The sequence below is a fragment of the Bombyx mori genome, chromosome 26 (genome assembly GCF_030269925.1).
Source record: "Bombyx mori chromosome 26, ASM3026992v2".
NCBI lineage: Eukaryota > Metazoa > Arthropoda > Insecta > Lepidoptera > Bombycidae > Bombyx > Bombyx mori.
Window position 1 is genome coordinate 11,127,069 of NC_085132.1, and position 11,404 is coordinate 11,138,472.

General features: G+C 37.2%; 1 protein-coding gene across 1 annotated transcript; it reads left to right on the forward strand.

Annotated features, from left to right (window-relative positions):
• Positions 1–2,418: 2,418 nt before the first annotated feature.
• Positions 2,419–9,434, forward strand: LOC101744363 (uncharacterized). The gene is made up of 4 exons (XM_004926079.4): positions 2,419–2,720; positions 4,346–4,533; positions 6,030–6,290; positions 8,728–9,434. The coding sequence occupies exons 1-4, from the start codon at positions 2,419–2,421 to the stop codon at positions 8,919–8,921; spliced, it is 945 nt and encodes a 314-aa protein (XP_004926136.1). The 3' UTR covers positions 8,922–9,434.
• The last annotated feature ends 1,970 nt before the right edge of the window (positions 9,435–11,404 follow it).

The following is an 11,404-nucleotide window of genomic DNA, read 5'->3' on the forward strand; positions in this document are numbered from 1 at the left end:
AATATTTAATCTATTCTCAATTTGACCACCACAGTCTATAAGCAATAAGAAAAGTTTGACAATAAACAAATAGTATGCATGCGTGTGTGTCAAATACATGGTAGTGTGTGTTTTTATTTATTGATGTAATGTATTTTTTAAGCATAATTTAAAAAAAAATATTGCATTCTGCACTCCTTCTCTATATTGTCTATAAGTGTGGAAAATTTCATACTCCTCCGTACGCGCAATTTTCGTAAAAAGGGATACCTACAAAGTTTTTGCTTCACTTATTAATAAATTTAAACATTGGGAAGTCTGACAGTTGCGTCATGACAGAGAAAATATCGAGTAGAATGTTTTCGTGGTATTATGTGACCAAAAATACCCCAGATATGAAAGTAGACTGTAATGTGAGTACATCCTAAAAAGACTGAGTATGATGAGATGTGTGAATGAGGATACGCGAGAAGGGTGTGAGTACAGAATTGAAATATGACAGATCTGAATGGAGAAACAGCATAATATGTTGTGCCAACCCCAATATATATACAGAACTCAATCGATACAGTCTCGAATACTTCGGTCGTTATTGGCATCCAAATATTTATTTGCATTCCAAAAACAGGCCACAAAAAGTCCTACTACAAAATACCATTGACCAGTTTCCGAATTTCGGGTCCAAAGGACCTTAATCATGCACGTAACTGAATAATATTAGTAAGATATTTAAGATATCCAGAGTCGAATTCTTTGATCAATAATTGTGGTACTTACGAGCATAAACAAGAGATAATATCCCGTATTAGAGCAAGATAATCAATCAATTAAATATCCCCAAAGAAAGTTCGAGAGAACTAAACCGCATATTTAAAAAACTGATAGCACAACGTTATAAATTCTCCCATAAATCGTTAAAATAACAGCTCCAACCCAATCCAAATTATGGTTAATAAAAATTAAGTATATTATATACCTCATGACTTGCCATTGTAAGAATCTATTACATCATACCAAAACTTTTACCACACGACCGGACGCAAAGCAAAAAAAGGACTTTCACTTATACTAAAATCTCAAAAGAGGAAAACGCCAAGATTACTTCAAGCAGTTTTCAGTCTTAACTTAAATGTAATAGAGCAGCGTTTTTTGTGTTATTTGCTGAGAGTTACGGCTTTGCTGGTGATTGTTTACTAACAGGTTGTAAGACAATCTACAGGTCAAAGGCTTGGCTTGTGCTTTTTATTATCCAATATGGTCGGTCTCTAGATAAGCTTGTGGAATTCAAAAGTAAAAGTTATAACACGAATATTATAATTTATGTCAATGATTAGTGCAGACTAGAAAATGTTTATGGTCTGAACGTGTTTTGCAAGTATATTTTGGTTCATTAGTGGGATCAGACTATGTTAAGGCAAAGTGTGTTAAAGCGGATTTATCACTTGTAGAACCTAATTCACTAGTAGAGTAAACCTTTTAATCTACTTTTTCATATTACTAAAACATAATTTGACTAGTATATATCGCATATGATTCATATACAACGGTAAACTTAAGTTATACATGACTCAAAACACACATTTACAAATTGATATTACAGTTGATTAAAATAGTACGCTTAAGTCTACATAAGATTTTGTTTTCTTTCATGTAATTATTTTATCGAATTATCCTTTAGATCCCAAAAACTTCATAAAAAAAATATGTTACAATTATGTGGGTTTATTTTGCGTGCCATGTTCTCAGCATTCCTTTTATTTATTTATTTTATTGCCCTTGTAGGCAGACGAGCATACGGCCCACCTGATAGTGAGTGGTTACCGTCGCCCATGGACTTCAGAAATGCCAGGGGCAGAGCCAAGCCGCTGCCTACCGCTAAATACCCTCCGCAAGCCTCTTTTAAAGAATTTATAATTTTTATTCCTGTCCACATACTCCAATTTAGCGATACGATTCAAGCTTTAGATCGTCGGCACGTTGCAGCCTTAATAGTTCGCTATAATCGTGTTCGTATCGTAGTCTTCATCCATCATTCATACTCAGTTAGATAACGAATTGCCATCCCACATGATTCGCCACGGTCGAAGCCACATGCGGTTGTGTAATCTGAGAATACTTCCGAAAATTATTTAGACGAGACGCTGAATATTATGCAACTTGCCGCCACAGCTAATTAGAGATGGGACAGATAGTGAATTTACATCGAATTTTCACTCCATTGTATTCCGTGGGAGGCATCGTTGAGCACTTTGTTCCTCGCGAAAACAATGACCGCGTTCAACGAAACATAACCAGGAAAATCTATAAAACCAACGAAGAAGTGCTTCAATTCCACTATACGCAACATCCGGAGCACTGCAATCAGTTGCTCCTTAAAACTCTTCAAGAATTTTACTATGTAGAGTGTTTTGAAAATCTTCAGTGTTGGAATATTTGAATATGTCTTTAAGATTAGTGTTGTTGCTGTGTTTTGTGGCTGGTGTTATCCCTATTCAATTATCTCTTCAAGAAGGAGAGGAGATCAATGAGAATGTTGTGCAGGGCTCGAAGTTAAATGAGTGTTTGAATGATAGACGAGGTGCAGAAGTCGGAGTTTGTTTTGGCAAAGAATTGATAAATAGACTGAACGAATATGAAGATTCGGATACTTTTAGTCTTGCGACTGGTGTGGCTTTGGTGAGAGATGAGAAAACTCCGAGGGATATTGGAACTTTTTTGGATAAAGATCCAATGGATTTCAGGTATTTATGACTCAGCGGATCTAAGCTCTTTCTTTATGAATTTGTTCCTTTGTTTTTATTTGAATTTGTCCCTAGTGCATTTTAAGAGTAGAATATTAATTTCGCTTATTAGTTGGATATTTTCTGTAGCGGTATTACATTTCGATGCTAGAATGTTTTTTTTTTTTTTTTTTTTTTTTTTTTTTTTTTTTTTTTTTTTTTTTTTTTTTTTTTTTATTTGGTTACCAACATGTTATACATCAGCACAGAACATTACAGGTATCATATACATTGATTTCACACTAAATGCTAACACAATTACAGGTACCGACTGCATGCATAAAAAAAGCGGTTCATTATATAAAAAACAAAGAAAAATATATAACATTACATGAAGACCTTACATTAATACACATTTACTACCAAATACGCTATTACTTAATTGAAAAAACTCAATTGAAAAAACTCATTGAGCAAGGCTGTAGACTTCTCGTCTAAAACTGTCAACAGTGCCAGCAAAAACGTCCAGAGAATACTTGTTATGCAAATTATTTAATTCCCCAACTAGTCTGCTGAGAGGCGCGTTCTTACCTAGGTTGGTGTAGTTACAAAGAGATGAAATAAAAGGTTTCGATAAGATTAAAAAATTGTCGATATAAATGCCTAGTTTTTATGGACACGGAAGACTGAATACTAACCAACCCGTTCAAAGGGAACAAGTGAGCGAATGTATGCCTGAAGATCATCTCGCGGACCTAATACCCTAACCCATAGACACAGCCTACTGAGTTTCTCGCTGGACCTTCTCGGTGGGTCGTGATTACGATCCGGTGGTAGATTCTGCCAAGCACTGCTCTTGCTAGGGCTAGTGTTAGCAAATTCACTCAGGTTGAGCCCGGGAGCTCACCCACCCGTATGGGCGCAGCTGGAATAGCCTCTTAGGCTACCAGCGAACAGGTAGAGAAAAAACCCTAATTCGAAAAGTTTATGTCATTAACATTTTAAAAAATATTTTAAAGTTCTTATTGTGAGTGAAACTTATGGCGGCGGTTTTTTTTTCATATTAATACGCTTTTATTAGCTTAAGACGTATGTATGTTTGTAATGGAATCTTTGAACATTATTTTGACCCCCTTCAAAACGTCGGATTAACTCGAAATTTGGTATACTTATTAAGGACGGATGACGATTCAATATTAAAAACAAAATTGAAAAAAAATATTGAAAAAATAGAAATTCAACTAAAAAATTAAAAATAAATAATAGTTTAAAAAAACTAAGAAAATACGCTTTTATAGAAAATCCAACTAAAAAACAGAAAATATTTTTTTATAAGTTTGAATTAAGAATAGTGTAAGAAAAAAATGTTTTATTGTAAAAAAGTGTGGGGTGCTTTTCAAGATATTATCAAAATAACCCTTCTACTCATATCTGTTCATAAAATATTTATAGCTACTAATACTATGCACCCCACGCTTTATTTACAATAAAATCATAATTTAGTTGGATTTTCTATAAAAGCATATTTTGTTAGTTTTTTTATACAATTTTTTTTTTAAATTGCCCCTGATTAGATTTCATCTGACGATCTGTCTCTGTGATCTGTCAATAATGTTAGGCCTTTTAATTAGAAGCTTAATGTTCAGGTCAATAATGGAGGATGCCAGTAATCTCATCTCCAAAAGATCTCTCCACTGGGACTTGAGTGCCATGTACCCTGGACTGGTGATGAGGATTGGACCAACATTGGCTAATGGTGTATTGGAGTTTGTTATGGATCCGAGGGTCAAGGATCGAGCGTATCAGCATCAAGCCCAAGGGGAATTGTCCACAGGTAAATGTTTTGACAATGTGTGAATTAAAGATGACTTTGTATGTATGATGATTGATGAAGATGAGTTTTTGCGAATAAACTCTTAAATGAGACAGTCGTGTCTTCAATACAATGACCGCGAACCTGTTTTTTCAATTTAGTATCGGTACATAATGCCTAGACAGATAAAAGTTTAGTTTAGCGCCATCTATGATATGACTTTGGAACTATGTTTGTTTACAAAATCCAAGGTCTCGATGTGCCATTGAACTTGATCTAGGGCGCCATCTGTGATCATGTGGTCTAAGTTTTTTTTTCCTTTTATTCCGTCCACGTAATATCGTCGATAATGAACGGAGATTTTAGACAAGTTTTATTGAAATTAAAACCAATTCGATACCTTTGTGTTCGTTTTTATTTTTCATTACTTTTCATCAATAAGATCTGAGATGATTTTGTCAGATGGGTTAAGTATTAAAAATGAATTGCTGTTCGTTAGTCTCGCTAAAACTCGAGAACGGCTGGACCGATTTGGCTAATTTTGGTCTTGAATTATTCGTGGAAGTCCAGAGAAAGTTTAAAAGGTGAAAAAATATGAAAATGCTCGGAATTATATAAAATACAAACAATTTTGTTTTTCCTTAGATATATCCCCTTGATGTGTCTTTTATTAATCGATTGAGGCACTACGAAGTCTGCCGTGTCAGCTAGTTATGAATAACTGATGATTTTTAAGTTAATTATCTGTTTATAAATAGGCAAAGAGAAAACATTTGAGTATTATTTTAACAGCACACCCTCAAACGTTGGTTAAATTACTGCTTCACAGCAGAAACATTCAGAATGAAGGTATTGTCCTTCCTATAAGGTTACAGTGTGCACCATGTTATCTTACTGTGTACCACATAGGAACACGGGCAGGGCCTTGACATCGCTAACGCGTCTTTGTCACGTGAATAAACTAGTGGTCGCCGACCATAATTAATTTAAATTATAAATTTGAATATTATTAAGGTCCTATTGTCAAAGATTATACTTCTATTATCACAGATTTCACCAAGGCTACGCTATAGAAAAATAATAAAATATTAAAGACAAACAATATTGATCTATTCTCAATTTGACCACAGACTGTATTTGTCAGTCAATAACTGATATGTTAGATACTAGTACTATTTTTTTATTTTATATTGCTAAGATGGGTGGACGAGCTCACGGACCGCTTGGTACTAAGTGGTCACCGGAGCACATATACATTAATAGCGATAATGCCGCCGCCCAGATTGAGATATGAGCTCTAAGCCTCAATATTTACCGTATAGCGGCTACCCCACCCTTCAAACTGAAACCCATTACTGCTTCACAGCAGAAATACACTGCGGACTCACAAGATTCTCTACTACTAGTGAAAAACGTATATGGATAAAAGAACAGTTTTAATTGTACCGATCTTTTAAGTGTCGATGTAACCCTATTATCTAATAAAGCTCCCTTTTTAAAATACTTTTTCTTTTTAGGTCGACTTTTGGCGAGAAATTTACTGGTACCATTCCTGTTGGGATTCAAATTTCAATTATCAACTTTACTCCCTCTGTTATTGGGTCTTGTATTGCTTGCCAGCAAAAAAGCCTTCCTAATAGCTAAGTTGGCACTACTGGCTGTCACGGTATTCAGTGGGTCGGGCTTCGGACAATCATTGGGAGCGTTCAGTCCAGTTTCATCTTCTTACACGTCTTACGACCATCCTGTCTATCATCACGACCATCACAGCTCTGGAGGTGAGTAGAGTAATATTTATAAAGATATTAAAAAAGAAGGTTTTAGAGGAACAAGTAGATCTAAGAAGAAATTGATGGATTGCGTGAAAGACGGTATATTTAAGAGGGGAGCGAGCGAAGATATGGTATATGATAGAGGAGTATGGAAGGAGAAAACATGTTGCGCCGACCCCAGGTGACTGGGAGAGAAGGGCAGGAGAATGATGTTGATGATAAAAAAGAAGGTAAGGAGAACAAGCATGCCACTCCGAGATTTAGACTGTATTTACGTTGTTGATGTCTATAAGCTCCGGTTATCACTTAACATTAGGTGGGCCGCGAGCTCGTCCACTCATCTAAACAATAAAAAGACCTTAGCCACGTCTAGCTGTTGCGACCACATTCTCCTGTCCTCCATTTTTACACTAATTTACGGATTGTTTGAATTCGGAACGTCAAAAGTGTCAACGTACGACGTCCGCTATGACACTTTTTCCTTTTCAATTCCAGCCGCCAAGGGTTAGACATCGATTTCATATTTCATATATTCATATATCTTTAATTTGTCACATAAGGGCTAGTAAAGATATCACCAATAAATACAGTCCACTCTCATTTACCACAACGCAACACTGATCGTAGGTCGATTTTGCAGATGACACTCATGATCTCCAGTAGTCTGCCTATTTCTGCCCCAACTGCTATTTCGCGTCTGTAGGGTACAATGGCTGGATAATAATAGAATATGTAAGAATAATTGTACAATAACTGAAACATTGATTCAAGTCTCAGGGTAGTAGTTGCAGACACAATTTTAATGTCAATAGACCCCAGCATACCTTACCACCAAGTCCAAGAGTTGACTTCAACCGCAATAGGTCACATCAGTGGCCGGTTGGATGGTGTAATAAACTAAAACAATGATTAATATTCCGGCTAAGTAGCACTGTTTGCTTTCTTGTTTCATTTTTAAAAGTTGTCATTTCTTTTCCCGCGTCGTATGTAAAATTTACTAGGAAAATTAAAAAAAAGAATGTTTAAAATGTAACTGAGATTTTTTAAATTAATCAATTTAAATGGTTTACATGGGAACGGACTATAACGGATCTAACCTAGGATATTGTGCCAAAATCATACATATGAGATACACATAGATCGGATATCATGGTCCATGTTTACTTACCACTAGTCCAGCGAGTTAGTCGAATAGCTCGTTATAATATTATCGATTTCTAATTTTTTTTAAAACAGGTGCATTGACCTCTTGTAGATGTTACATAACGAAAGCATCGAGAGATGACTGAGGAACGTTGACCTACACGACGACCTGGGCCTCGAATCAATTCGGAAATACATGAAGTCAGCGTCGGAACGATACTTCGATAAGGCTATGCGTCATGATAATCGCCTTATCGTTGCCGCCGCTGACTACTCCCCGAATCCTGATCATGCAGGAGCCAGTCACCGTCGACGCCCTAGACACGTCCTTACGGATCCATCAGATCCAATAACCTTTGCATTAGATGCCTTCAGCTCTAATACTAGGGGCAGGCTTAGGGACCCCGGTAACCGTACTCGTCGAACTCGACAAAGAGGTCGACGTGCAACCTAACCCATGCATCAGCCCGCTGAGTTTCTCGCCGGATCTTCTCAGCGGGTCGCGATTCCGATCCGGTAGTAGATTCATTCGCGAAACAATTGCTCTTGAGTTGTTAGGTCTCCTTCGGAGGCGCTCGGGCAGTTGTTAGCAAATCCCGCCCCTCTTGGCTGACCCTTTGCTCGCCCACCTGTCCTGGTGAAACTGGAAAGGCCTTCGGGCCACCAGTAAACTTTCAATCATAAAAAAAAAAAAAAAAAAATCGAGAGATGAATTTTATTTTAATTACGATAACAATTAATTGAATGCTGTAAGTATTATTTCCAAAACGTGGTATAGCTTATGGCATTGCTTTTAAAGACATGTTTAGTTTGGTGCAGATACCGATTAAAATCCCTAGCGACATCTGTTATTTTGGGATAGAATTAAGCTACTAGTCTTCTGCCTACACATTCTGGAATATAGGCGGGATAGGTTGTTGTCAAATCTGGTAAGGCCCCTCTCGCTTGGTAATCCCATATCGAACCATCCTACTATAATATACGCGTCTTCTTTCGTAACCCTTTACATTATCTCCAGTTTTTATTTCGAAGCATTTGATAATGTTCCCGTAATGCTCCTTATTAGTGCCATTTTTTTTTTATTAATGAAATATTTATATCATTTACTGTCTTAGAGAATTCAGTGGCATTTCATTGTATTTATATTTTATTTGTTATGTCTATGGGTTTATTTTGCTTTACTCCAGATGGGCTGCCAGAAGGCTCATGAGTGTCATTCAAAGGCCATGGCTTGGCTAATAGTACGCATTGTAATATGAACGGACGCGAATGCTCACGAATACCACTTTTAATTTTCCAGGCTATTACACCAGACCACATCACGAGTATTATTATAGGGAGAAATCGGCAGAAACCACTACAGCATCACCCATAACTCCCGATGAACTAAGAGATAGACTAGAGAGACTATTTGTTACGAAAAAAGAAGTGGAGTCATCTAGAGACGACAGGAACGCTAGAAACTTTGTCTGGACTCCTATTAACGCTGGCTAATCAATATTTACATCTTTGGTCCTTAATAATTAATTTTAATTATAAAATAAAAATAAATCTATATCTATAAAATAAATCTATCCACAACCTGCCTACAAAGAATATTGCGGTATTTTGGTCATGTTGCACGCAGTGATACCAGCAATTTGGAACGCCTTGTGGTGACCGGTAAAATAGAGGGAAAAAAGCCTAAGGTCCCAAACGATGGTCGGACCAAATAGCGGAGGACCGGGGGATACCTGTCAGCGACGCACTCCACCGGGCTGCAGGGCGGGATCGATGGAGACAGCTGGTTGACGAAATCGGACGGAGTCACGATCCTCAGCAGTGAGGGACCGATCGAAGAGAGATAAAAAAAGTATATTATGATGTATATTAGAGACAGTTCGTATTAAGAGTTAGTCTTGTAATTGTTTTGGAAAATCGATAAGAGGTGGCGCTGTTACACAAATTTTTCACTTGACTTTAAAGAAAGCATTGTGTATTTTAATTGGAACACGATAGCTAAACCAAATTCCGTGTGTTGATTATTTTGTTAGCATTTGTTTGGTTTTTATCATCTAGTCAACAATTACAAAAAAAATTTTTACGCATTGCTTTGATGTTCCTCAATAAAAAGATAGAAATAATATTTTTTTTTCTTTAATCCGACAAATTAATTGTAGTTTAATAACTCCTCTATGAATCTCCTTTTTCAAACTATAGCAGTGGTAAACTTGTCAATTGTCGCTCGTCAAGCGCTACAGATGCCTCCAGTATTGCAGTAGCTATGTCCATTGGGTCATGACATTTACTTTGGTTTTAAATTAATTTGCAATTAAAAAAAAACGAGTACTGATGGCAGGACCTTTTGTGAGTCCGCACGGGTAGGTACCACCACCCTGCCTATTTCTGCCGTGAAGCAGTAATGCGCTTCGGTTTGAAGGGTGGGGCAGCCGTTGTAACTATACTGAGACCTTAGAACTTATATCTCAAGATGGTTGGCGCATTTACGTCGTAAATGTCTATGGGCTCCAGTAACCACTTAACACCAGGTGGGCTGTGAGCTCTTCCACCCATCTAAGCAATAAAAAATAACCGTTGTCGTCATCAGATCTGAGCACACACGGAACTACCTCCTATATATTTCATCGGTAATGAAACTTTCTTCCACTACACTAATTAACGATTTCCCCCTTGTTTCCGCGCGCTGCGTGGATCCTGCATCGGTCGTGGTCACACGGTCTAATTGTCAACTAACTGCGTATTAATCACACAATGCAAGATGATATTGTGGTCCAATACCAGAATATTTTGAAATCTTCAGTCTTCGATGAAGAGGAATCTACGGAGCGGACATCTAATTAAAGTTTTTATTTTACGCTAAAACACGTGTCAATGTGTAAAAAATGGTTTCCTAGACATTGACCCGAAATGAATCACTTCTTTGCTGATAAATTCAAGACAATATTCATTGAATAAGCTAAGCACATGCTTTTGTAAAATTAAGTAACGATGTAACATTATTAAATAAAAATTAATAGCTTCTAAAATTCATTTTTTAAACCGAAGTAATCGTGATAATACTTTTTTCTTTTTCTTTATTACCCTTGTAGGCAGACGAGCATTCAATTCACCTGATATTAACATCCCCCAATGGACTTCAGCAACGTCAGGGGCAGAGCCAAGCCACCGCCTATCGTTAAAGCCATTTTTTCCTACCTAAGCTGATAACCTTGAGAGGCTATTTCAGCGTAAGCTTAACTAGTAGGTGAGCTCACGGGGCTCTAGCCGGGAGTGTTATTAACACTGGCCCTAGTAAGAGCAGTGCTGCGCAGAATCTACCACCGGATCGGAAACGCGACCCACTGAGAAAATCCGGCGAGAAACTCAGTGAGCTATGTCTATGGGTTAAGCCAGTTATGATGTAATGAAAAACACCTTATTGGACAAACATTGATTCAGTACTCTAGATATTTCAAAATTGTTTCCAATTTCTTCTTTGTGGTAGGCGCATAATGTTTTTCTCCTACAGAATGCTGGTGAGAGCGCACGGACACAGTGCTCGGTGTTCGGGTTTCATTTGCGTGCGTGACTATCTTGTATGGACAATATCGATGTTGAATTAAAAAAGATGTGTGGTGTCGTGAGACACCGGATAGGAACGAAGTTCGTCGAAGATCGTCCACCCATCTAAGTAATAAAAAAAAAGCAGGATGAAGGTTGTAACCAGCAAAAATTACATAGAAAGATTTCGTTACATAGATACATATAGGTGAAACTAAAAAAATCGTGCTAGAATATTATTAACTGCAACGTATGGAAATCAGTACACATTATATTATGTATATAATTTCTCCGCAAAACACAAATACGTGCTCTTTGAATCCATTCCCGGCATTCAAGGGCGGATCCAGCTTTGGCGCCAGGAGGGGGTCACATAGTCGTGGGCAAGTTAAGAACTTATAATTTAATTTTGATAACAATAGATAATAAGTAAATCA